Below are 27,632 nucleotides of genomic sequence, written 5' to 3' on the forward strand. Positions count from 1 at the left end.
AGGTTCTTTCCTTCTGGCTGAGAAAAGAGCGGCCAAATCGTACTGTGCGGCAAGGGCTTTGACAATCTGCCCTTGCATTGCTCAGCCAGTGGGATCGCCTGACTGAGTTGGATGGCCTAATATATCGGCAGGTGTTTCGTTCCGATGGTGGTGGGGCAGTGTACCAACTTCTCCTGCCAAAGGCCCTGACAAAGGACGTACTGACTCAGGTCCATCAGGAGCATGGACACCAGGGAGTGGATCGGACTTTAGCGTTGCTACGGTCTCGCTGTTATTGGCCAGGTATGTCACAAGAGGTAGCAGACTGGTGTAAAATCTGCGAGCGGTGCCAGGTTGCCAAGGATAGCCAACCACCTGCTCGTGGCTTCTTGGGCCATTTGCTTGCATCAAAACCAAATGAAATTTTGGCAATGGATTTTACTTTGTTAGAGCCAACTCCATCTGGGCTAGAGAATGTACTGGTAATGACCGATGTTTTTTCTAAGTATACATTGGCTGTCCCAACCAGGGATCAGCGCGCTTCCACTGTAGCGCAGGTCCTGGTCACTGAATGGTTTGCAAAATTTGGAGTACCAGCACGCATCCATTCAGATCAGGGCCGCAACTTTGAAAGCAATTTGATCCAACAGCTTTGCAGTCTGTACGGTATCATTAAATCTCGTACCACGCCTTACCATCCAGCTGGTAATGGTCAATGTGAACGTTTTAACAGGCGCTTCACAACCTGTTGAGAACTTTGCCCACGTCCCGGAAACGAAACTGGACTGTTTGTTTGCCCCAGTTGCTTTATGCATATAACATCACTCCTCATCAATCAACTGGTGAGTCACCATTTTTTCTGATATTTGGTCAAGAACCACGTCTTCCAGTTGATTTCTTGTTGGGAAGAGTTCAAAATCCAGTTGCTGGAACTGTTCATGAGTGGGTCAAAGAACATCAGACCCGCCTGCAAATAGCATTTGAAGGTGCTAGAGAAAAACTGAGGACTTCTACAGGACGCAGAAAAGCTAATCATGATAAAAACATCAGAGAAGCTCCTCTTAAGGAGGGCCAGCTTGTGTTGATCCGAAATCTGGGGAGTAAAGGTCGTCAGAAAACTCAGGATTTGTGGAGTTCAGTGAAACACATAGTTGTTCAAGTCCCAAGAGAGGGTGGGGTAGTGTATTCAGTGGCACCAGTTCATGACCAGACCAGGGTAAGAAGGGTACATCGCTCTTTGTTGAAGGTTTTAATTGGTGCTGATGCACCTATTCCAGTTTCTGTTGAAGTTGCATCTCCTGAACATTATTCCATTTCAGATGGTGAGCTGTCATTTGAGGGTGATTTGTTCTTGAGGCCATGGCCTGAGGAGCAAGTAACATCTGCACCACCTGCTGCTGTGGCTTCTGATGCGGTTCCTAGGGCTTCAGGATCTGCTGTGGCTCCTAGCGTGGCCACAAATCAACCTACCTCATTACCAGTTGTACCAGCTGCAGAGTCTGGTCCCAGCGGGGTGTCGGTGCGTAAATCTGTACGATCAACTGCTGGCCAGCATCATAATCTCCATCATCTTCCAAGGCCAGCAGTAAGAGAAACACCGTCATCCAGTACCATGTCTGCGGTATTTCGACCTTGGTGTTAAGTTGGATCATCGTCGGGACGTTGATGCAGTTTGGGGGGGTGGAATGTGGCAGTATGCCCTGTGGGCTCTGAACGCACCACACAAGTGCCTGACTTTAATTGGTTGTAGCGCTGTCTGTATATAAAGGACCCTCCCTCACCTGGTAGACAACACGTTCTCCTTCCGGTTCAGACTTCACTGTTTACTGGCACTATACGACTGACGCGCTTAATACATTAATTGCTGTTCAAGCCTTCTTCTGGTAAGAAGCTTCTCACACTTTTAATATCTGTAAGTTTAGCCTTAGCTCAGCTTTACTTGTAACATCTAGGTGACTTCTACCAGCTGACTGCTTCTTCTCCCTGCCAGAGGCATAACGCATCAAGCTCAGTGGTAAGCGAAAGCTCATTTTACGTATGCTTCCAGATTCTATTTTTGACATGTATGTTTGATAGACGCTGCTGTTTGTCCTTGGCCGGCTGCTTGCCCGTACTCTGTTGTCCCTGGTTGACGGTCCGTCCGCCTGTGACCTGGTTATTCGTCGTCGGCTGACGGCGGCCTACCTGTCGCCCTGGTTGTCGGCTTCATACCCGCTGTCCTGGTCGGCGTAAGCTGGCTTTTGACTCTCGTCCAGTGTGGCTGATTCAGGCTGGTTTACGACCAGCTCGTCCTGATCCCTCTGGTGCCGCTCTGGCTGGCGTTTGCTGTGGCGCGGCGGTTCGTCTCAGGACGGACTCCTAACTTGGACTGCTATTGCTTGATTTGTGAGGACTGAACTGTATAACCAAGAAATGTGTGTAATTTGAATGTCTTTTCTTCTTTTTGACAGGAACGGCCAGCTCGTGGTGTCGGTGGTGGACTTTCTGGGTGGTGGTACTTTCTTTGGTTTGGTGCACGATTTTCTTTTATTTGGTTTGCTGTGTTTCCTTTGTAGGTCCCTGCCAGCTTCGAGTTGAGCCATAAATGTCATTTTAATGTGTGAGTGATTTTAGATTAATATATTTCTGACTAGAAAATTGAAATAAATGAACTGATTGGATTGAGTGGAATTGTCTCGTGCCTCATATGTAGCGGGCCTGTGTGCCTTAAAGGTAACTTTACAGTATTATTAAATTAGTTATCTTAAAATTCAAGTTGCCAATCGGGAAAGCATAGGTACCGTCACACGTGGGTAGAGCAGTTGTCTCGGGAGCACATCCGGAGTTGCAGTGGGGTCGCCATTTATTGGTTGCTTTTCCGGACTCTCGGGCATTAGTGCATAAAAACCCATCACGGTAACACCTGAAGACTATGGGGGAGATTAGTTAGATTCTGGTTAGGCAGTTAGAGGGACGGGGTCACTGTGATGTTGTGGCTGTTTTGGGATTGTGGGAGCTCAGAGTGCTACTGGTAGGGTTGGAATTCAGGTGTTGTGTGAATAATTGTTAATGTTATGGCTAATGTTGACGGGTTTTTGCGAGATCCGTCTGAAGAGGGGTTGGAGCGCTGCACACGCGAACAATTGTTAAAGATCGCTGAACATTTTAAATTGGAGGTCAGTGATAAGCGGTCTAAGGACAGTATTAGAGCTATCATTAAAGCTAATCTAACTGACTCCGGTGTGTTAGGACCAGCTAAGTTGCAGGCTACCGGGACGTGGTTGGACACTGACGTTTTTGACAGTAGCTTGACGTTTGAACAGAAGCAGGAGCTGCTTTTGCTGCAGGCTGGGATAGAACAGAACATATTAGATGTGAAAAAACTGGAGTTGGAAGAACGTAGATTGAGTTCAACTAGTGAGGGCCACACCCCCCTCGATGCTTCCGCTATTGGAACTTCTAGCTCGTTTGATGTTGGCAATAATCTGCGTTTAGTTCCTCAGTTTGCTGAATGGGATCCAGATACATTTTTCTCCCTGTTTGAACGTGTTGCTGATGGTAGAGGTTGGTCTGATCTGAACCGGACACTGCTTTTACAGTGTGTGTTCACAGGCAAAGCGCAAGAAGCATACTCTGCTCTCACAGTGGATGACAGTAAAGTTTATGCCACTGTGAAGAAGGCTGTTTTAACAGCATATGAGTTAGTACCAGAGGCTTACAGACAGAGGTTTCGGACATGGCAGAAGTGTGGTAAACAAACCCATGTAGAATTTGCCAGGGAGCTGGGAATCAATTTCAATAGGTGGTGTGCTTCCTTAAAAATTAGCACTTTTGTTGACCTCTGTAGTTTGGTTGTCCTGGAACAGTTTAAAAACTCTGTTTTGAGTCACATTGCTGTATACATCAGTGAACATAATGTGAAGACAGCTGCTGAATCTGCTAAGCTAGATGATGAGTATGTTCTTATACACAGGGGTGGCTGTGGGTATCAAACTTGCAATGATTTTGGTTACAGAAGCGGCAGTCAATCTTTTGTGGGGAATCATGCAAAGGAGGAAGGCATTGGTCGTGATATGAACAGTAAGACAGAACGGATTTCAGGTGGGCATGTTTATTTGGATCCGACTGACATATGTCATTATTGCAAAGCCAGGGGCCATTGGAAGCGTGAATGCCCTAAACGGGGTGCTCAAGTGAAATCTGCTGCTTTTACTGCCTCTGAAAAACATGCTGGTTTTGTTTCCTCTAAGCAGGTGGAAGTAGGACGGAAGTACACTTTGGACCAGGGGGATTTTTCACCTTTTGTTTCTGATGGCCATGTGTCCTTAGTGGGGAGTGATGCTACAGGGCCGGTAAAAGATTTGAGGGATACTGGGGCTTTTAATTCATATATTGTGAGCTCTGTATTACCCTTTTCTGAGGAAACCAACACTGGGGACCATGTTTTGATGCGGGGAATGGGGCTTTTGGTGGAACCAGTTCCACTGCATAAACTGACATTGACTTGTGGATTGGTTCAGGGAGAGGTTATCATGGGGATGCGCCCTGCACTTCCTCTTGAGGGAGTGGATGTAATCCTAGGCAATGATCTTGCTGGTGGCTGGGTGTGGGCTGATTTTCCGTTACCTGCACCCATAGTGTAGAGGAATATAATTATATTAATAGTTAAAAATTATGTTTGTTGGTTGGTTCGCACTAAGATATGTTTTAACCTAAAATAAATGTATTGTGTCAAATGGACTGGGTCAATCTGACCTAGAAGTCAGGAAGGAATTCAGATTTGGAGAAGATATGGAATAACAATCATTAAAGAGAGGAAAGTTGTTAGTTACGCTGTTGTGCAAGAAAGTTCTGGCGCCAGACATTTCTCCTGCTCGCCAGCAAAGGAACTGGGCCGGAGCTCAAGACGTGGGAAAGAACTGTTTGGATAGATAAGAATAATAATTGACTTGTTTTGCACCTTTGAAATGGAGCAGATGTTGGAGGTCAATAGGTCTTAATATTTCCAAGGAACTTCCAATACACATCCAGTGTAAGACGGAGCCAAATGAACTACGTAAATGGAGGAAAGCAACGCCATTGGTCGAGGCTTTCCAATACACACCAGTACAGCTCGGACCCTATAAAAAACTGATACCAGAAGTAGAAGGCAAGAGATTTTGGGACTACTGTAACGATGTGTATGTGATGTTTAGTTCCGCAGATGTGCATTAAAATCTCTTCTCGTTTTGACTATGAGCAGATGGAGTTCCGAGTCTTATTTAACCTTTATTAATATACTCTATGAGTTTAGGCACCTTTAAAATCCTCAATAATAGTAACTTCTTCTCCTGTTTTAGGGAAGTTGGATGAGAGTGCTCAGTGTTTTCCTGGGGTTTTTACAGCTTGTGCAGTGACACAGACTATGTGCCGTGCTGAATCTGCATCTGTCCCTGACCATGAAGGTGAGGGAGCAGAGGAAAGTGATTTTTTTTTCTCTGTATATGTCCCTGATTCTCTTTTGTCTTTATCATAGTGACCTGATGGCGGAGCAGATTCTTCTCTTTGTCATCTGTTTGATCAGATTGTCACTGAGGAAGAGAGTGTGGCCAGTGGGTACGTGTTGAAGGATGGATTGTTGGTATGGAAATGGTTGGTACATGGGGAGGATTTTGTTGGTGGTCCACTCTGGCAGACTGTTCTTCCCTCCAGCTTTCACAGTGAAGTGTTGCGGGCTTCCCATGATCAATCAGGGCAGTTGGGGGTCCACAAGACTTATAATTATATCCTGCTTTATTTTTTCTGGCCTCGGTTAAAAAAAGATGTGTCTGAATATATCAAAACCTGCCATACATGTCAGATGGCAGGGAAGCCAAACCAGAACATTAAGCCGTTCCCTTGTATCCAATTCCGGTAATTATGCAATCCTTTGAACATCTCATTATTGATTGTGTTGGTCCTTTGCCTCAGTCTAAGGCTGGGAGTAATTATTTGTTGACAGTAATGTGTCAGACAATAAGAAATCCAGCTGAGTATCCACTCCGTACTATTACTGCTAGGTCTGTGGTGAAGGCTCTGAACCAGTTTATTTCTATTTTTGGTATTCCAAAAGTTATCCAGTCTGATCAAGGTTCAAAGTTTTCTTATGTTTGCTCAAGTTTTGAAACTGTTACAGGTAAAACATAATCAGGCTTCTGCATACCATGCCCAGAGTCAAGATGCTCTCGAGAGGTTCCACCAGACCCTCTAGTCCTTGTTGCATAGTTACTGTGTGGAGTTAAACGAGGATTGGGAGGATGGTTTACCATGGCTTCTGCTGGCTGCTCGTGAGGTGGTGCAGGAGAGCACTGGTTTTAGTCCAAATTAGCTTGCTTTTGGACATGCAGTGCGTGGGCCGCTTAAACTGTTGCATGATGCTATGAGAACTTCACAACCTCCAAGTAAGTTAATTGACTATGCCAATGATTTTAGGCATCGTTTGTATGTGGGGGTGGAAATGGATAGGGAGAAGTTGACCTCTTCTCAGGAGAAAATGAAACGCATCTATATCCGTAAGGTGGAAAGTTATTGTTTTAGTCCTGGTGATCAGGTACTTGCATTATTACCAGTTGTCAGCTCCCCCTTTCAAGCTAAATTTACAGGCTCATTTACAGTTCTGCGCAAGCTGTCAGATCAAAACTATCTGCTGTCAACACCAAGGTGGAGGAAGTCAACACAACTTTACCATGTAAATTTATTAAAACCATATTACACACAGGATTCACAGGTGTCTGCCATTAAAGGTGAGGAGGCGCAGGTTGATAAGACAGACTCTGTGGTTACTACAGTGGGTGGTGTGGGTTTCTTGTCTGCACTTGAAAACGATGGGGTAATTCCACCTAATGAGTTTGTTGACTGGCAGGCTGAAGAATTCTGATGCACTGAGGAATCTGGATTCTTTATTTGCACACTTGTCTTAGGAGGGGGGCACTGAGTTGACTGCTATGTTTAATGAATATTATTGTTTGTTTGATGATGTGCCCAGCCGAACTCATTTAATTCAACATGATATCGATGTAGGTGAGGCACAACCAATTCGGCAGTTCTTTTACAGAATAGCTGAAGAGAAGCGGAAGGTCATGGACGGGGAGATTTGGTACATGCTTGATAATTGTATTGCTGTACCCTCTGCATCTAGCTGGGCATTACCTTGTTTGTTGGTGGAGAATCAAATCAAAATCAAATTTTATTTGTATAGTACATTTCAGCAGCAAGGCATTTCAAAGTGCTTTACATCATATCAAACACAATGCAGCATACAGTAGAATCAACAATCAAAACATGACATTAAGTCAAGTTCCATCTGTCATGAATTGCGGGTGTTGAGGTGGTGAGGCAGACGCTGTAGACCCAGGTAAGATGAATAAGTGGTTTTAATAAAGAAAAACACAGTCCAGCAATGGGCAGCACGGCCGAGCGGAAGCCAGGGCTCGACGCCGGTAGCAACCGTTAAATTGACTGGATAACACGGAGGACAGAACGCACATTAGACGACTGCAAGACAAGGACCCGACGGAGACGCAGAGACACAGAAAACTCGAAATTAACACACAGAAAACACAGATCACGACAGTACCCCCCCCCCCCCCCCCCAAGGGCGGCTACCAGACGCCCAAAAACCAATAAACACAACAAGGGAGGGTGGAGGGGCACTGGACGGGGGGCCAGAGTCCAAAACAAACCAAAAACAACCCACCATCGTGGGCGGAAACAAAGGAGGCGGAACCCGCGGAGGTGGTCCGGTGGCTGTCCGCAGCACTGGAGGCGGGAACCACGGAGGTGGTCCGGCGGCCGTCCGCGGCGCTGGAGGCAGCGATGAAGAGTCTCCAGGGCTGCCCAGAGGCGGCAACGACCAAGACGAGGAGTTCCGGGGGCCGCCCAGACACGGCGACGATGAGCACTGAGGGGCGGGGTCTCGGGCGGAGCACTGAGAGTCAGGGTCTCGGGAGGAGCACTGAGAGTCGGAGACCCTGGAACATTAAGGGGCGGAGACTCTGGAACACTAAGGGTAGGGGGCGACAAGGGAACTCTAACACTAGGGAGCGAGGAAGATGCACAAAGGTACTCGGAGAAGGGACTAGGAAACAATGAAGAAACACTAGGGAACTCAGAGGGAACACTAAGGGACAACGAGGGAACACAGGGAGCCCTAAAGGATTCAGGGAGGAGACTAGGGAGCTTGGAAGAAGCACTGGACAACAACGAGAGAACAGATAACCCACTAACTGGGGCCAGAAATGCCCTCAGCCGCGCCGCCTGTCAGCCAGGTGCCAGGCGGGCCGCCTGGAATCCCATCACCATGTGAACAGTGGCTGCAGCAGTCTCAGGAGCGTGGGCGTGAGGCTCATGTGTGCCGGCGGGTGCGCCGGCGGGAACGGGTGCAGCGAAGAGAGGCGGAAGATCCGGAGCAGCAACGAGAGTGAAGGCAGGAATGGAGGCTGCAGCGGCGGCCGCAGCAAGCTCCGGACGAGGAGGAGAGGCTGCTGCAGGCTCGGACTTGGGAGCGGAGACTGGAACAGGCCTGGGAACAGAGCACTTTTTCTGAACAAACTCTTCATAGAGTTCAAATAGAATCTCCAAAACAGAGTTTCTCCTGAACTGGTTGAACACATGTGTAAAGTCCTCCTCTGAATCCAAATTAAATAAATCGGTCTGGGTTGGTGGGGGTTCATGATTGGTGACTGGTGGGGTGTGACACTGGTGCTTCCACAGATCATAGTCCGAATGGAGACCCATCTCTTCCAGCAGCAGCGGAGATGGCAGGATCTCTACGTCCCTGTAGAGATCCCGTTGAGTCAACTCCAATTGCTGCTGGATCCATACCTCTTGGTACTGCTGAGCCATGAGCTGCTTCCTCACCTCGGTCTGGTCGGGTCCTACTGTCATGAATAGCGGGTGTTGAGGTGGTGAGGCAGACGCTGTAGACCTAGGTAAGATGAATAAGTGATTTTAATAAAGAAAAACACAGTCCAGCAACGGGCAGCACGGCCGAGCGGAAGCCGGTGCTCGACGCCGGTAGCAACCGTTAAAACGACTGGATAACACGGAGGACAGAACGCACATTAGACGACTGCAAGACAAGAACCCGACAGAGACACAGGTGACACTAAATACACACGGGGTAATTAGGGAACGAGAAACACCTGTGAGTAATCGAGGGGAGAACAGGACAACACAGAGACACAGAAAACTCGAAATTAACACACAGAAATCACAGATCACGACACCATAATTAAATTTGTAATTGATTACGTTTCAAACACAATCCTAAACAGGTGGGTTTTTAGTCGAGATTTAAAGGAAGACAGCGTTTCAGCTGTTTTACAGTTTTCTTGAAGTTTGTTCCAAATTTGTGGTGCATAGAAGCTGAAAGCTTCTTCTCCTCGTTTGGTTCTGGTTCTGGGGATACAGAGCAGACCAGAACCGGAAGACCTGAGAGGTCTGGAAGGTTGATACAACAACAGCAGATCTTGAATGTATTGTGGTGCTAAGCCGTTCAGTGATTTATAAACTAACAACAGTATTTTAAAGTCTATTCTCTGAGCTACAGGGAGCCAGTGGAGGGACTTTAAAACGTGTGATGTGCTCTATCTTCCTGGTTTTAGTGAGAACGCAAGCAGCAGCATTCTGGATCAGCTGCAGCTGTTTGATTAATTTGTTGGCAGACCTGTGAAGACGTTGTTGCAATAATCAATACGACTGAAGATAAACGAATGGATGAGTTTCTCTAGATCTGGCTGAGACATTAGTCCTTTAATCCTGGAAATGTTCTTCAGGTGATAGAAGGCCGACTTTGTGACTGTCTTTATGTGGCTCTGAAGGTTCCGGTTAGAGTCCATAACTACTCCCAGGTTTCGGGCCTGATCGCTAGTTTTTAGTTATAATAACTGAAGCTGTACATTGACTCCAGATCGTTCCTCTTTAGGTCCAAAAATAATAACTTCAGTTTTGTTTCTGTTCAGCTGGAGAAAGTTTTGGCACATCCACACATATATCTGTTCTAAGCATCTGTTCAGTGGTTGGATGAGTTCAGAGTCACCTGGTGACATCGTGATGTAGTGCTGTGTATCATCTGCATTGTTCCAAATTTGTGGTGCATAGATGCTGAATGCTGCTTCTCCTCGTTTGGTTCTGGTTCTGGCTCAGGTTATAACAGATTCCTGTTATAATCTGAGCTAGTGGGAGCATAGAAATATTGAACAAGAGGGGTCCTAGGATTGAACCTTGGGGTACCCCACATGTGACCTTTGACCTCTTTGATGAGAAGTTTCTAGTTGAAACAAAGAAATCCCTGTTCTTTATGTAAGATTCAAACCAGTTAAGCACTGGACCAGAGAGTCTGACCCAACTCTCCAGTCGATTCAGTAATATGTCATGGTCAACAGTGTCAAAAGCTGCACTGAGGTCCAACAGAACCAGCACTGTGGTTCTCCCACAGTCCGTATTTATATGGATATCACTGAACATTTTTACAAGGGCGGTCTATGTGCTGTGGTTGGTGAGACCGGCAACCAGACTGGAAGGAGTCAAAGCAGTTGGTTATCGTTAGGAAACTATTTAATTGTTTATACACAGCTTTTTCAATAACTTTGCTGATGAATGGGAGGTTGGAGATCGGCCTGTAGTTCTGCAGTAGAGATTTGTCCAGATTGTTCTTTTTTATCAGTGGTTTGATTACTGCTGTTTTCAAAGCCTGGGGGAAAACGCCTGATGAGAGCATTAAGTTTACTATTTGGATCAGATCAGTAGCAATAACAGGCAGGACTTTCTTAAAGAAATGTGTGGGTAAAACATCCAGACAGCAGGAACTTGAGCTTAGTGGACTTATAATTTCCTCTAGGGTTTTATAATTAAGTATTTGAAATTGGGTCATTTTTCCTGTATTTGTTTTGTTTGGGCATAGCATTGGTACTGGCTTTAAAGTGGATGTACAGATTAATCCTCTGATTTTTTACATTTTCTCTGAAAAGAAGCTGGAAAACTGGTTGCAGGCAGCAATACATTGAAATTCAGGCGATAACGTCATAGGAGGGTTTGTGAGCCTGTCAACTGTTGCAAATAAAGCTCGAGCATTGTTAATGTTTTTGTTTATGACATCTGCAAAGAAAGCCTCCCTTGCATGTTTTAGTGTTAATAGATAGTAACAGTACGTAGTCTTTCTTTATAGATGTCATAATGAACGTGAAGTTGAGTTTTATGCCATTTTCGTTCTGCCCTACAGCAGAGTTGTCTTGCAGATCTAACTGTTTGTGCATTTTTCCATGGAGATTTCTTCCTGGAAAGAGAAGGCCGACAAAAGTTTTAGATTTTGTACTGATTACCAGAAAGTGAACACGGTTACAAAATCTGATGCTTACCCTATGCCATGCATGGAAGACTGTGTTGATCAGGTGGGTTCAGCTCAGTTTGTCAGCAAATTTGATTTATTTAAGGGTTATTGGCAAGTTCCATTGTCTGAGAGAGCTAGAGAGATTTCTGCCTTTTTAACTCCCTTTGGTCTGTTCTTTTACTCTGTAATGAGTTTCGGATTGCGAAATGCACTGGCAGCGTTTCAGCGTCTCATGAACATAGTTGTGTCTGAGTTGGAAGGATGTGCTGTATATTTGTCCTAGGTTCAAATCCCAGGACCTTCCTGCTGTGAGGAAGGTCCTGGGACCTTCCTCACAGGACAGGCTGTGTCTGCACACAGACAGGAGCCTGTCTGTGTGCAGTTTGGTTTTTACCTGTACAAGAGAGATTCTTCTCAATGTACTCCAGTTAACTTCCACACTCCAAGACATGCAAGCAGTCTGAATTGCTCCCAGGGAACTGTTTCCTCATATGACCCTGATGAAGAGGGGATGTGGAGAGCTGACCCCTCACTCAACCTGTGGCTGCTGAAGATCCCACTGTTCTGCTCTCAGCCATTATTTTAGAGTCTGAGGTCATTATCCTGCTGAAAGACCCACGACCTGCCACTGAGACCAGGCAGCACATTTCTCTCCAGAATGCCGTGTTACTCTGGGGATTTCATCATATCCTGAACAGAATCCCTGTGCCAGATGGAGCAAAGCAGCCCAGAGCATAACCCAGTCTCTTCCATGTTTCACAGTAGGGACAGCAATCTTTTCTTGCTGGGCTTCTTTTTTGTGAATGTGAGCTTAGAGCAGATGAGCATTGCCAAAAAAAGGCTCACAACAAATTTTGCAGAGTTAAATCAACACTATGCCGAGTCTCTTTTCAGAATTGGCATTAATCCTGAAAAGGAATTCATACCAATGAATTCCTTTTCATAAATTAATTTCCATTAAACAGTTATAGTTAGGTATAACAATTTCAAGTGTTAAAATTACTAAATTTCTTGTTAATTTAACTCTTACAGAGTTATTTTAACACATTCTGATGAGAACCAAATAGACTTGGCATAGTGTTGATTTAACACTGCAGAATTTGCTGTGAGTCTCATCTGTCCAAAAGACATTCTCCCTTAAACTTTGTGGCTTATTAATATGCTGTCTCACTTTGTAATGCTTTGTTTCCTCCGTGTTCATTTCCTGTGAAGTCCACTTTGGCTCAAACAATGGTTGGTCTGATCTGACCCTACAGCCCTTGCCTTTAACATGCTGCTCTATAATCTTCTTTCCAGGGAAGCCAGTGGACCAATAAAAGCTCACACAAGCTCAAGGTCAGACAGCAGTGAAAACAACTCCATGTACGGCCAAATCTGTGAAACGTTTATGGGATCAACAACAATGAAGACACTCATGTTTTCAGTCAAAGCAATGAAATTCTAAACTGCACGGACTGCAACAGCCTTCAAATGATTTATCTATCCACTTGTGGTTCAACAACGCCTCCTGCAGGACACAGTGTGTGGAACCCATAACAATAAGAGGATAGCCGCATATTAAGCTGATTAGAGTATGAATTAATTTAGTAAATGAACAATGTTGGAATTTCAAGTATGTAAAGGGGCTGCATCATGTAAAATTGATTTTTTTTAGCTTAAAATCATGTTATAATATTTTTCACTAATCATTCAATCAAAAACATAGCTGGAGTGTATCTTTGATCCTTTCATGCATGTTTGCTGCTGTTTGTGGGCTCAATGTTGTCACGCAAGACGTAACCAACAGAATCCGATTAAAGGATTTTCAAAATAAAAAATCCTCCAGACTCAATACATAACACGGAAATATTTAATTATTTTTTGCTCGGCCCGGTACCAATTGGTACACGGACCGGTACCGGTCTGCGGCCCGGGAGTTGGGGACTACTGCTCTAAGCTGTACTTCCGTATTTGTTGCTGGAAATGATAACTTGGTGTGCCAGCTGTCGATTTTGTGAGGGCTCTATCTTTAGACTGTAGAAGCTAAATCACTTCATGTGTTGCCATAGTAACAAGACTGCAAGACTAAAAGCACAAGAGTAAAAGTGATGTACTGGTGATGGAGGTGGAAACAGTGATGAAATTATTAAAAATGGAAGGATTGTTCATGAGTGAACAAATGAACAATGGGGTGAGTAAAACCATGACACGGCCGCCTCACTTTCCAAAGAGTATTATGCAAGTTACAGTGCGGGAAATCATTATGCCATCACATAAGTTTTCCACCCTAAAAAATTAACACACAATAACTTTTATAGTAGCTTTTTAATAGGGAGACAGAAAACACAGCAATGAAATAAATATCTGATAATCAAACAAAAGTCAGCTTAGTAGCTACTAGGTGGCTCAAGCTTTACTGGAAAGCTGAAGTCAGGTTGGTTTTAGTTGGAGTTAGTTACCACAATTTTGCTTCTCTCCTCTTTGTGTGGAGAAATTTAATGGCAAAAATCAACAGCTGGCATTTTAATTGAAGAGCAGGATTTTATCTCTCTTTCAGATACTCTACACTCTCAAAACTTTATTTCTTCACTCAGATTTGAAGCATCTCAAACAAATTTCTTCTCCACTTGCACAAACTTTCTCTCTGCATGGATCTAATCTGCAATTACAGGTCTCTGCTCTGCTTGCTAATGTTTTTTGCTGTCACAAATCAAGGAGTTTTGTTGCCTAGCAACCATTCCAACCAATAGGATGACAGTGTTCCTCTGGGAAGAGAATCTGTGTGTGATTGTGTGGCTACAATATATAGCTGCATTTCCTCCTCTGGTGCCACCCACTGAATGTAGGAAAAAGAAATTCCACTTTCTACTCTATGTTACAATTTTCAGAAAGTCATGAAAGATTGATCTGTAAAGACAATAAACAGGGTAAAATATGCTTTATTTATTTAGAGTATTTAACTTTCCGAGGTTTACATTGATCTGATTGTTGTCTCTTGAGTGTGATGTGTCTTCAACTCTGACATTCAGTAGGGAGAAGGTCACCACATGGCACAATAACATCTAGGTTTAATCAGAGTTCAATAAAAAGAACCAATCTGCAATTTTCTTAAAAGGCTCTCTGAAATTTGGAAAGACTGTGTTGCTATAGCAACAGCAACCTCTCAAATTAAAGCCTTCATGTAAAGCATCACAGAGGGAACATAATAGGCAAGCAACAATTTCCTAATATTGGCTGTCAGGTCTGTTCTGGCATTATTTCTGAGGCTGTGTGAAGCTGACAGCTCACACTGAGTGTGTGTTGAGGGTGTGTGTTTGGCTCTGGGATAACTGCAGCTGAGTCACAATGGATGCAGATGGAGGCATGCCTCTCCATAATGCGCTGCTCACACTCTGACATGGTGGTGATAGTTGGATGTAAGATCACAGTCATTGGAATGAACAGCTGAATTTGTTCACAGACACAATTTCATTAATAATCTTATAATTATTTTATTTTGTGAAACATTACTGAGATCATTTACATGCATTGAAGCCTTTATTAATGAAAAGAAAGTACAGTTTGTCAGACTGTGCCTCCAGCATGCAGCGCTGCAGAAGCCCTGGACTAATCCATGTCCAGAGCTGCACAGGTGGCTAGCTTTTAATAGCTGGCTGGGCTAATGAGAGATATCACGCTAAGCTAACTTTACTGCGGTTCCCCTTACAACACAATTGTTTTTGAAAAAAGGACATTCTTTTGTCATGAGAACTCCAGATCTTAAAGTTTGCTGTAAACTCTGCAGGCTTCCATCATCTGAGGAAGCAGCCAGGTTACTGCAGCCTGAAAGGCAGCATGCACTGATGCACTGCCACTTTTATGATTCCAGATCTAATAGATCCTCTCGCCTACAGAGACTTACTAAAATGGAACACACAGCAACAACACACAGGGTGTAATATTTATTGTTATTTTCTAACACACCTTGAGACGATTAGGCAAAGACCATACCAAGGTTCCACACACCTCCTCAAGAGCCAAGCGGAAGGAAGTTGCTGGGTGCTGGTATTTCAGGCACACAGCACGGCTCTATGACAGATAAAGACACAGAGAGAGAGAGAGGTGGAGGGGGAGATCTGACTCGCTCCCAGCCTACACATTCTCCCAGCAGCCTCAGCCCCAGTAATGTTAAGTACGCTGTGAGAGTGAGTTCTACCTCTCTGAAACATTCTGCTGTTGGAGGAAAGACAAAGCTAAAACCTGTGAGTACACCTTTCTAATCCTTCTGGCTTGTCCTGCTTGCCTTGATGCCTGTAATATAAGCAATGGAGAATTCCACAGTAAAAACATCTTGTTATGTATGAGACCGTAGACCAAACTACTGCTGCTCTGCTACTGCGTAGGCTGAACAATCTGCAGTCATCAGGACACAAGTTGTTGTTGATCTGGAAATAAAAGGAAGACCAAGGGTCTTTTGATCCCTAATCTCTTAATTCCTTTAAGCTATCAGCTGTTTGCAGCATCCCAGCAGGGTTCTGCTTTTAACTAACTATTAATATTCACATGAGCACAGATATATGGAATCACTGCATGGAATCATGTTGTCGTTTCAGAAACTTTCTCTGTATCACAACGGGTGATCAAATACTCACCAAAACTGACAGCAGCCATCATGAATGTGGGCATGTGCAAAGTAGGACTGTTACCCTCCCACTCAGCCGATTCTCACTGCCTTCAGAGAGTCAGTAAATAAGTCAGTTAACCAGTCAGTCAGCCTCTTCTTCATTCCTTTTTAACACATTTGCAGAGCTGAGGACAGAGCAAAAAATGATGTTCTTTATTACATTTACAGACAAGAGCTCACAGCTTAAACATATCAGTCAGGAGAAAGTTTGAGGAAAAAATTCCAGAGAAATATATTAGGCTAAGTCTGTCGACCCCAAGCTGAACTTTTACATATTTTGTCACATTAAAAAACTGAAAACTGTAGGGTGAAAGTATTCAACCCCCTTTTCTCTGAGTGCAACCAATTTCCTTCAGAAGTTTCCAGATTACTGCTAATGACTAAACAGAGTCCAGCTGTGTGTAATCTAATCTCAGTAGACATCCAGCTGCTCTTTGACGCCTCAGAGGCTCAGAGAATATTGGAGAGCAGACAGCATCATGAAGTCCAAGGAACACAGTGGATAGGTCAGGGAGAAAATTGTGGAGCGGCTTAAAGCAAGCTGAGGCTGGAAAAAGATTTGAACGTCTCACTGTTCAATCCATCATCTGGAGGTATAAAGCTAGGACTCTGGTTTAAAAGAAAAAAATATCCATGAGTTAGAATGGCCCTGTCAAAGTCCACACCTAAGCCCAATCTAGAATCTGTGGCAAGATCTGAAAACTGCTGTTCACAAAAGCTCTCCATGTAATCTGACTGAGCTTGAGCTGTTTCACAAAGAAGAATGGGCAAAATTTTCAGTCATTAGATGTGCAAAGCTGGTAGAGAGAAACCCTAAAGACCGGCAGCTGGAACTGCAGCAAAAGGTGGTTCCACAGAGTATTGACTCAGGGGGTGAGTAGTTTTGCACACCACACTGTTCAGTTATTTATATGTAAAACATGTTTTGAATCAAGTAAAATTTTATTTCTACTTCACAATTGGAGACAACTACTTTTCATGTTTCTGGATGTAATGTAACAGAATATGAAAAAGTTCAAGGGGTTTGAAGACATACACATATCTCTCTCTCTCTCTCTCTTCCTATCTCTCTTCTCTCTCCCTCTGTAAATATATATATATATATATATATATATATATATAGATACTGTATGTATAGTGCTCACTTGTGAAAATCACAAGTGAGCATCAATCTGAAGCTAATCACCTGGACGAAGTGAGCAGCAGACTGAGTGCTGAAGAGCAGGCTGGCAGTGAGTGTACAATTAATCCACCAGAGATCAGATTAAGAAGGAGAAACTGGGATTGGAAGTCTGGAGAGTGTAGGTCGAATGGCCAGACAGAGGGAATAGGTCACGCCTCTGGGACTAAGGGTTGCCATGGAGAGCAGACATGGCAATGACCACGGCCAAACTCACAATAGCACACCTCCAGTGGAAACAATAGGACTCATATAACTATTAGAAAATAAGTGATTATAACCAGCTTATACACTAAGTCAAACTTTACTATCCAATGTTCCAAAAAACTTTCTGAACAATCAGGAGTTTGCTCCAGCTTCATACATGAACCAATACGATGCTGATTTTCATTCAAAACTAAACGACACATAAAAATTACAGATAATGAGTGGATGTGTAAACTTTTACAAAGTAGACTTTCCCCTCTTCTTCTTTGGTGTTGGAGAATCTGACTAAAAGGTTTGTCTTGTTCTTCAGGTTGAATCCAGCCTGGTTTTCAGTGATTTTCTGACATTTTATTTATGAATATTTCCCACCTCTCATGCTGTTGGTTATATTTCTGGCTCACATGACATGGAGGCAAAAAAAAGGTGAAAGTTAATGAGGTTCTTTTTGAACAAGCAATAATAATAAATGCTGGTCTTTGGAGGCGTGGGAAATGAAGAACACTGGAACAGAGTAGTAGAGCGGTGAAAACTTGGAGATTGAAAACTGAATGCAAATGATGAACTGAGATCTTACCGATGATGACGAAAAGTCCAACAGGGAGAGGCGAGTGTAGTCTGGGGTGTGAGTGTGTGGGGGGAATCCAGAGGAACATTGGAGCGAGGAACCTGAAGAAAGCTGCAGGATAGTGGGAATCTGTGAGAAGTGGAGAGAGAGAGAGGAAAACCACACAGAACCCAAACCTGACACCACCGAGTCACTGCTAACAAATGAGTTCTGGATCCTTATTTCCTGCTCGCTGTTTTTAGTTTTCCATCTTCCCTCCATCTCCACATTCACCTTCTCTCCTAGCTGCACTCTGTCACTAATCATACTCCCCGGAATTTAAGCCTCTCATTTTGCAACAGAATTGTTCAATTTTCATGCAAAATACAGTACATGAAATAGAAAAGCCCAGCTGTGGAGCAATGTTTTTAATAGACTTTTCTCCTGAGGACCCACCAGTAGCTCAAAGTTGTTAAAAAACTCAACCAGGACATCTGCAAGAGTCAGTCGGAGAAGTCTGCATGATTGTGTTGCTGAGATGAACCTCAAAGTGTGGAGTCACTGTAGACCAAGCAGCTCACTGTTCAGCTCAATGTACAGTCATGTTAAATGTAAACTTCGCACATCTTTTTCTAAAGTGTGAAAAGACTGGTGTCAACTCACCTTCCAGGATGTTATCTCAACCAAGACTTCACTCGTTTAATTCCTGGCAGTTTTTGCCCAGATATCATCCCAGGACCCGCATTTGGGTCAGCAGGGACACTGGCTCAGAGAGTGATTAGACGGTTGCCACAGCAACCCTGGAGGAAGTGAAAGTCCTTTAGCTGCAGTCTTGCTAATGATCGCTAGAATGTGAGCAGTGCTCTGCTGAACCTGTTGGTGAACACTGCTCAAATTGTTGAGATCAAGTACATTCAACCATATGTCATTCTGAGACAAGATCTTTTCAAATGATTTTATTGGGAAAGAATATTGATGCCATGAGGTGGAAGCTTTATAGATTTCTTTATCCATAAAGAAATCCATAAAGGTCAAAAGTGAAATAATAAAAAATAATAAGTCAGATAAGCCTTTTTTTGTTGTTGTTTGTTTGTTTTTTGCCCCGATTTTCCCTGCAGTGTGCGGTGTGTGACATGGTGGTGTGTTGAATATGCCCGATCCAAAATCAGGCATATTCTTGGCCAGATTATCGAAGCCTGTGGGGTTTTCCCTGACTGGGAGCAAAACTCAGCCTGTTGAATGTGACAAGTAGCCAATCAGAAAGCGCGGTGACGTAAGAACAGAGTGGAATCCCAAACAGTTGACATGGCGCAACTGAAAGTCCGGTGGACATCGGAGGTGATATGTGGAAATGTTTATTACTATACGTAAAGGTCATTTTCATATATGTTTATTATATGTGGTTATGTTTATTCAGTTAAAAATACTACGAAAAAAAATAACTCACCTCCAAATCATAGTGCAGCAAATAGAGCGGCTGCTCTCCTGTTCATTCTCCTGTCTCTTCTTCCCCTTCTTCCTTTTCCCCTTCACAAAGAAGCTTTCCAAAGACATCTGATCTGTTTCTTACTCATTTTGCTGCTTGTGGGCTCAATGTTGGCGTGCAAGATGTAACCGAGAGAATCCAGTTAAAGGATTTTCAAAGATCCTCCAGATTCAAATAATACATAAAACGGAAAAATTTTATTATTTCTTGTGCGGCCCGGTACCAATTGGTCCACGTATACGGTCCGCGGCCCGAGGGTTGGGGACCACTGATCTAAGATATCATCAATCTAAAGGGGACCTTGTCAGTGGCTCCAACCCAAATGGAGGAATACAGACGCCAATGTTTGACCGCCCCTCTGACTGGGATCGAGAGATTAAGAGAACCAGGGCTTCGGAGTGGCGGGTTTGCTCTATCAATGAGTACATTGTGGTCCCAGTTTCTTTGACAGATCAGGAACTAAAGCAGTTATCATCATTATTTAATGATGATGCATTGCAGTCAGAACCGAGGCGAAGCGGCTCACCTCTGAAGACGTTAGCATCACAGACTAGCTGTTGAGAGTTCTGCTTCTCAGTATATTATGTTCCACCTCTCTGGCCTGTAACACTGACATGTTGCTTCTCTCTCTGACTCTAAACATGTCAGTCATCCACTACACATGTGTGTGTTGGTATGTACTGCAATAAATCCCAGGAAGGGAACAAACACTGTTCATTAGGTCCAGCAGTCAGTTAGGTACTGGAGAAATGACTGCAGTCATCAGTCATGCAGGGTGGGACTGGCAGGTGGGCTGACACCTCACTGGACCAGGGGCCTTCAACATTCACAGTACAAAGAGCCACAACCTAGTTCAGCTCAATCAAACTCATTTAGAGCTGCAGTCATCAGTGACCTGATGATTAATGATCAATTTCTAATCCAGGAATATTTATTTTTTGAGCATTTTATCTCCATGTAGTTTTAAATTAATGAAAAGCATTAAACTTTTGTAAAGGATGGATACATCTTCACATATGTGAGGATGATGTTTGATAAATGATCACCTTCCATGTTCCCAGTGTCTCCTTCATAGGAAGCAGAAACAGGGCCTCTGGCTTCCACACGATTTGGTGCAGTTGATTTTATTCATGGGTATCAGAGAAAAGCGGTGGCTGAAATTCATATGCAAGCCACACCTTTCAGTAACAAATTCAAAGCCATACATTTTTTTCCTCAATCAATTATGATTGGGGGAAAAAAACCATGAGTAGTCTCATGATCATGTCATGTTTTTATTCTTAGAATGGACTTTACATCATTCCAAGAACTTTTGTTTTTATTGTCTAATAATTAAAAAAGACTTTGATTAAAAACAACAGTTAATTTTTAAGAGCTGGTTTGTTTTCTGCCTGAATTGAATGGTTCCCTTCTGTGTTCTCACTAACAGACATGCACTATTAACGTACTGGTGTAAAAACAGAAGAACGATACACAGCTCATCAGAAATGCATGCTACTGATTTTACAAATGAGAATGTTGATTTAGATAGAGATCAGGCAGAATAAGACCCTGTCTGATGATCATACAACATGACCTATTAGCTTCTGTTGGGTTGGAAGTAGAGATGGTATATTTGTGTCTCGAATCTTATTTTGCATTTAGACATTCAGGTGTTTCCAGTAGAACTAAACTGAGCCGCGGTTCTATTTATTTGCTTCATGGCCTTTAATTTTCTTCCAGCCCACCATGGAAGAGGCGGACCTGCTGAAGGAGAGGCTCCAGGCAATCACAGTAAGAAACTCATCATGTTCTCCAGGTCACACCTTCTCTTCCTCTGCTCTCCCTGTTGGTTCCCTGTATGCCTGAGGACTGGGATTAACTTTGATTTAGCTTCTGTTGATCCATCCTGAGTAATTTAGATCTGAAGACCTGATAACCCATCATCAGGGTGTCTATGTGTTCTAGACCAGGAGCTTGTTTTTGGCCCACTGCATCACCAATCCCCAACCGCACATTTTTAACATTATACTTTTCCACATGTTCATCCAATCAATCAATCAATCAATCATAATTAGTCCATCCATCCATCCATCCATCATTAAGTTTATTTATACAGCACATTTTAGCAGCAAGGCAGTTCAACTAACAACAAAATTTTAAAGTCTATCCTCTCAGTGTAGGTGAGTTCAGAACTGCGTGATGTGCTCTAGCTTCTTGGTTTTAGAGAGAACTCCAGCAGCAGCATTCTGGATCAGCTGATCTCTGTGTCTCCTGGTGGAGGCAACTCTGCTCTACAGACTGATGCAGCTTCATACAATAGAATAGAATAGAATTACTTTATTCATCCCAGCAGGGAAATTACTTCGCAGTTACAGCATAGAGACAAGACACACAACAACCACCACTGAGTAGCAATTGTAGACAAAATAAAAAATAAAAATAAAATATAACATGCTGTCAATATAAAAAGCAACTTAGAGCAGTCCTTGTGAAGATTCAAAAAATGCAGATACAGTATGTATATGTAAATATATGTACAGCAAGTGTGTCACAGTGCAGTTGTGTGAAATCGGACTGATTAGTGCAGAACAATGATTTAGCTTTTATTGTACAGTGAGATGGCATGTGGCAGGAAGGATTTCCTGTATCTGTCCCTACGACAGCGGAGCTGGAGCAGCCTATGTGAGAAGGTGCTCATCAAATAGAGGCAGAGATATAAATACCAGCAGATGTCACGAGGGGATCCCTTTTCACTGTGACCAAGAGTTACACTGATCCTGGGTCCAAGAGCTAATATTAGCCATCAGTAACCGACTCATTGTGACATTCAGAATCTTGTTTCCTTACAGAGTCACAACAATGTGTTGCTGGAAGAAAGTCTTTTGTTCCTCTTTATCTTGTTTCAATCAGAGACATGTGAGGAGATCATCTTTTAGACACAAGAAGCAGACTGAAGGACAGGTTGGCATGAAACAACAGGTAGAGAGCAGGAGCTCTGTGCCTTTAGGCATTTCTGACTTCTTCTCTCCAGCTGTCAGGCCTAGGGTGAAGAGTCAGCACTGGGATGCAACAGGTGGAATAGTTTCCATGAGTGCATAAAATGCACTCATGCTGCAGACATGTCCTTTTTGTCCACAGGACAAAAGAAGAATCCAAGAAGACATTGCCAAGAAAAGAAGACAAATTGAAGAGGAGAAACTAAAACTCCAGTACATCAAGGTATTTAATGCTTTACAGTGTACTTCTGAAGAAATGCTCAAAGATTGAATGCCAGGTCCCAGTAATATGCAGTACCTCACTGGAACAACAGGTGGCACAATCCCTCAACAAAATGCTTGTGCAGCATTGTTGGTACAGTATCTAAGCAGTAAATACTGATTTGGAAGATCATTTCTTCCCATAAGGATCTTCTCACCTTTAGCAGATCACATTCTGATGTAATGATCTACAGAATGTTCCTATTCTCCCCCATCTTGCACACAGTAAAGCCCCCTCCCATGAGGAGAGACCTCCAATAGGAGCAGACTGGGGTGGTGCAGTCATCTGTCTGCTCCACCTGGCAGTCAGGCAGCAGCCAAAATCTGCCTGATACAAAGCAAAAGAAGCTAAAGTATTGGGAATTAGAGATGGAACTCTGCAAGGACAAGCAGGGAAGATTTTGTCTTCAGTGAGATTTCATGTTTATTCTGTTTCCACCAAGTGTTCTTCCAGTGTATCATTGATCCAACAATTATTGATGCCAGACATGACACACTGAGTATTCATCTCCTACAACAGTCTACAGTTGCTTGCAAAAGTATTCATATCCCTTGAACTTTTCCACATTTTGTCACATTACAACCACAAACATGACTATACACTCACCGGCTACTTTATTAGGTACACCTTGCTAGTACTGGGTTGGACCCCCTTTTGCCTTGAGAACTGCCTTAATCCTTCATGGCATAGATTCAACAAGGTACTGGAAACATTCCTCAGAGAGTCTGGTCCATATTGACATGATACAATTGCTACAGATTTGTCGGCTGCAGATCCATGATGCAAATCTTCTGTTCCACCACATCGCAAAGATTTTCTATTGGATTGAGATCTGGTGACTGTGTAGGTCATTCAAGTTCATTGAACTCATTGTTGTGTTCAAGAAACCAGTCTGAGACAATTCAGGCTTTATGACATGGCGCATACACAGGTGGACAGGTGTACCTAATAAAGTGGCCAGTGAATGTATTTCATTGGAATTTTATGTGAAAGATAAACATAAATTAATCAACAATTGTGAAGTGGAAATAAAATTATATATGATTCAAAACATTTTTCACAAATAAAAGACTGAAAAGTGTGGTGTGCAAGAGTATTCAGCCCCCCTATGTTAATACTCTGTGGAACCACCTTTTGCTGCAGTTCCAGCTGCTAGTCTTTAGGGTTTCTTTCTACCAGCCTTGGCTTTATGTTTAGGGTGGTTGTTGGATCTAGAGCGACCATGGGCCTCTTGGCTGCTCTGATCAGAGCTTATTCAGCTGGAAGTTTAGATTTAAGTTTGCATGTGAATTTGCTTTGGTTAATGGTAAATTGATTTTTAAAAAAGGTAGTTTAATTTATTTAATAGACAGGAAGGGAAACTTGTTGAATTGAGTGAGTCAAGAGTCACAGAAGGTAAAAAGTAAAAAACTGAATATGTAGAAGGTGGTGAAACTGTGTTGGTGTGTTTGACTGGCAGAAAAAATCCCTGCGGGAGCAGTGGCTGATGGATGGGCTGAGTCAGCAGTCGGAGGAGGAGCAGCAGGCCATGAGGCTCCAGGCTCAGGATGAGCAGCAACAGAGTGATCAGCTGCAGAGCAACATCCTCAGGTAATCCCATCCTGGAAACATCTGGACACAGATGCTAGAGAACACACAGCTGGAGTTAGTGTTGGTGTTCATGATAGTTTCTAGTGTACTGATGAACGTTAGGAAAACCAACTACTAGAAATGAAAGTCATGAGTGTGTTTAGAACTGCTGTTGGTATGATTCTTTTATCATTGGGGAGGAATTCACTTTAATGGCAGTCCCAAGTGGTCAAGTATAGATCAGCAGCTTCTGAAAACAAAAATCTCATTTCATTTTTGCCAACAATTGCTTTATTCTGATTAGGGATAGAAGAGCAGATGGGACTTTGTCTCTCTTCTTTTTTCAGAAGGTTTGACCTTATTGAACAGTTTTGTCCCATGGCAAATTGGTTTCTGTGCAAACTTGTTAGTAAGACGTCCTTTACTGTCTTTACTGTTCTTCTCTAGAAGAGTGGGTTGCTCTCAGCAGATCTCGTATATGCTGCTGAATCCCACCAATGGAGAAGACCACATGTGCTGTTTTACTCCAGAAACACTTGCTCTGATTGCTCCAAGCTGTAATGAGTGAGATCAGTAATTCAAAACTAGATTTTCAAGGTTCCAGAGATCTCTTCCTGTACCTTAACAAAGCTATAAGGCTGTGATGGGCCAAGTTAAAAACAAGAGGAGTCACAGGACATATTAGAAAAATTGCTTTTATTATTATTATTATTATTATTATTATTTTAACCCAAAGATTATAATTGACAAAAGATAAATTGAGCTCATAAGAGAGGCCAAAGAAACAAAAATGACCTCAGGCAAAAAATACATAAACAAACTGGCTGAACAAACAAACATAACTGACCTAACAAAGAAATGACACACAGGGGTTTATATACTGGCTGATCAGACCAATTAAGACACAATAGGGTAACTAAACAGAATACAATTACAAATAACACAAAAACAAATAACAATACAGCTAAGTTTGGCTAAACTAAAAACCCAAAAATGAAAATCAAAAATATTAAACTTTAAATACTATTATTTACTTAAATAGAAAACTTATCTAAACAAAGAAACTATAAATTCCCCCTGCCAGCAGGTACTAGTGCTGCAGTCCAATCAGCATTTAAGCCTGCTGAGCTCTGGCCCCCATCTTTTGTCTGGCAACTCCAACGCAGGTAAGTACCGGCGGGAAAACAAACAGAATTAATCTTAAGCAAACAAAATCAACTTTAAGTTGATATAAATACACATGCTAACTAAATGTGCGAGCTAACAAATAGAACAAATGCATTCAAATCAACTAATAAATGTTTTTATTGAAACTAAAATGTTGTTGTTTGTATGAAAAAAATAAATTGTGCATAAAAAGAGTTACAGACATAGGAGTGTGGCCATGGATTTGGCCATCACAAAGGCACCAGGTTAGTTATGATGATTTACTTTGATTTTGATTCTGGTCTAGCACATTCACTGCTGTTTAGACCCTGATGTTGGTGATGTCAGAGAAGAAGCTAATTATGTGTTTCTGAGGTTGTGAGATGGTGGAAAACCTGAAGGAAGGAAGTAAAGAACGAGAGGGTGGAGGGCTCCAGCAGCTGAAGGTCTGAGCTTTGTAGAATAAAATCTCCTCACCAACTGGAATAGGAAAATTAAATCTGAATGGTTGTACAGACGAAAGGGGAAACTAAAAGTGTCATGTCTGATGGTAGCCTGATGCTACAGCATACACAGTTTACATAGTCACACACCTTGACCTTTATATTACTGCAGTTGGTGTTAGGAATAGGTAAAGTCAAAATCCTCCATCTCATTTGGTTGCTGAAGGGGTCCTCTTCAACTACTGACAAAGTTTGTTGTTCCCACACACAGAATAGAACAAGAGATCGAGGAGTTGGAACAAAAAGAGCTCAACATCTCATTCAATGAAGAGATAGTCCTGAAGCGGTTGAAAGAGGTGGAGAGGACACCTGAAGACATCATTAAGGTAGGTTTTAATTAGACCGCTACCTTTAACAAAAAGCTTAATGTCTTGTTTTTGGCCACACTGATGCTTAGTTCTTAAACTACTAGTTTATTTCTGTCTCACTGCTTGAATAAACTGCAAAAACTATAAGAACTAACATTTTTAATCTTAAGTAGTACCATGTTGTTGGATTTATTCCCAGATGTTGGAGATGCCAAAACATGGATTTGTCAAACATTCGCGTTTGTTAACCCAACTTTAATTGCATACATGCTACGAACAAGACGATCTGCTTTCAGTAGTTTGTATCTACACTGATGACATTCATGATGAAATGGGAGCTGACTTACTGATGTTATGAGGGCAAGTGACACTCTTGTCAGTCTTATCATGCATATTACCATTTATGAACAACATAAAGGCTCGCCTTTAGGACTCACAGTTTGATGGCATTTCTTTCCTTGGGTGAATGCAAATATATCTGTCTAGTTGCATGTGAAGCTGCTTTCAAACATGGTTTAAGCAGAAGCAGCCTGATGTTAAATCAGACAGGTGGAGACAGTAAAATGTTCAAATTGACTCTAAGGGCTAATTAAATTTACTTGTGTAGGTCATTACATTTGAATAACAGTAAAGCTGCAGTTTAAGGCTGTATTCTTCATAAACAGCTATATTCAATAAATTAGAATATCACTGAAAAGCTAATTTATTCCAACAGAATAAATTAAATCACCAACAGAAGCATATCATGTAGATTAACTACATATTAACTGATGTTTTTAATCCTTTCATGTCTGTTATTTATGATGGTTTTCTTCTTACAGCAAATGAAAAAGATTAGAATATTACATCAGATCAATAAAACATTTTTGATACAGAAATGTAATGTAAACCACTGTGAAAGCTGTTTTCAAGTCAACTAAAATCAAGTTTATTTGTGAAGCACATTTCAGCAACAAAGTGCTTTACATGATAAAAACATAACACAATGACCAATTCGAAACAGCTAAAGACATCATTATATTTAGTCAAATCCCATCATCAAAATATTCAAGAATGAACACATATATATAAATGTCCCAAATGAATCAAAATCAGCTCTAAATAGGTGGGATGTTAGCCTTGAGTTAAAGGAGCTCAGAGTTTCAGCTGTTTTGTAGTTTTCTGGAAGTTTGTTCCAGATTAAAGGAGCATAAAAACACACTCAAGTCTCCAATCATTGGTACTAACATGTATTACTGACACATATATCATGATCAACACTGAGGTCGAACAGCCCATATTTATATCGGTTATTGAGCAGTTTAATGAGGGTGTTGGAACTGCGGTAACCATGGAATCCACACTGAAAGACATCAAAGTGGTTGGTCATCTTTAGGAAGCTATTTAACTGTCAGAACAGTTTTTTTAAAATAATTTTGCTGTTGAATGGAAGGTTGGAGATCGGCTTGTAGTTCTGCTGTGGTGATTTGTCCAGATTGTTCTTTTTAATTAGCGGTTTTGAT

General features: G+C 42.4%; 2 protein-coding genes across 4 annotated transcripts in view; both read left to right on the forward strand.

Annotated features, from left to right (window-relative positions):
* Positions 1 to 13,136, forward strand: part of plppr4b (phospholipid phosphatase related 4b) — a 44,873-nt gene extending 31,737 nt beyond the window's left edge. Inside the window, exons 8-9 of one of the 2 annotated variants that reach the window (XM_028025865.1) lie at positions 5,298 to 5,402; positions 5,474 to 7,216. In XM_028025865.1, the coding sequence (XP_027881666.1) occupies positions 5,298 to 5,354 (57 nt within the window). In that variant the 3' untranslated portion in view covers positions 5,355 to 5,402; positions 5,474 to 7,216. Of the gene's footprint in view, positions 1 to 5,297; positions 5,403 to 5,473; positions 7,217 to 12,601 lie in introns of those variants that run through there. The other variant, XM_028025866.1, reaches the window with a different exon arrangement.
* Positions 13,137 to 15,094: 1,958 nt separating this feature from the next.
* Positions 15,095 to 27,632, forward strand: part of palmdb (palmdelphin b) — a 34,210-nt gene continuing 21,672 nt past the window's right edge. The window contains exons 1-5 of one of the 2 annotated variants that reach the window (XM_028025852.1): positions 15,095 to 15,525; positions 21,087 to 21,137; positions 22,485 to 22,565; positions 24,064 to 24,194; positions 26,034 to 26,148. In XM_028025852.1, the coding sequence (XP_027881653.1) occupies positions 15,355 to 15,525; positions 21,087 to 21,137; positions 22,485 to 22,565; positions 24,064 to 24,194; positions 26,034 to 26,148 (549 nt within the window). In that variant the 5' untranslated portion in view covers positions 15,095 to 15,354. The remainder of the gene's footprint in view (positions 15,526 to 21,086; positions 21,138 to 22,484; positions 22,566 to 24,063; positions 24,195 to 26,033; positions 26,149 to 27,632) is intronic. The other variant, XM_028025850.1, reaches the window with a different exon arrangement.

Source organism: Xiphophorus couchianus, chromosome 8, assembly GCF_001444195.1.
Source record: "Xiphophorus couchianus chromosome 8, X_couchianus-1.0, whole genome shotgun sequence".
NCBI classification, from domain to species: domain Eukaryota; kingdom Metazoa; phylum Chordata; class Actinopteri; order Cyprinodontiformes; family Poeciliidae; genus Xiphophorus; species Xiphophorus couchianus.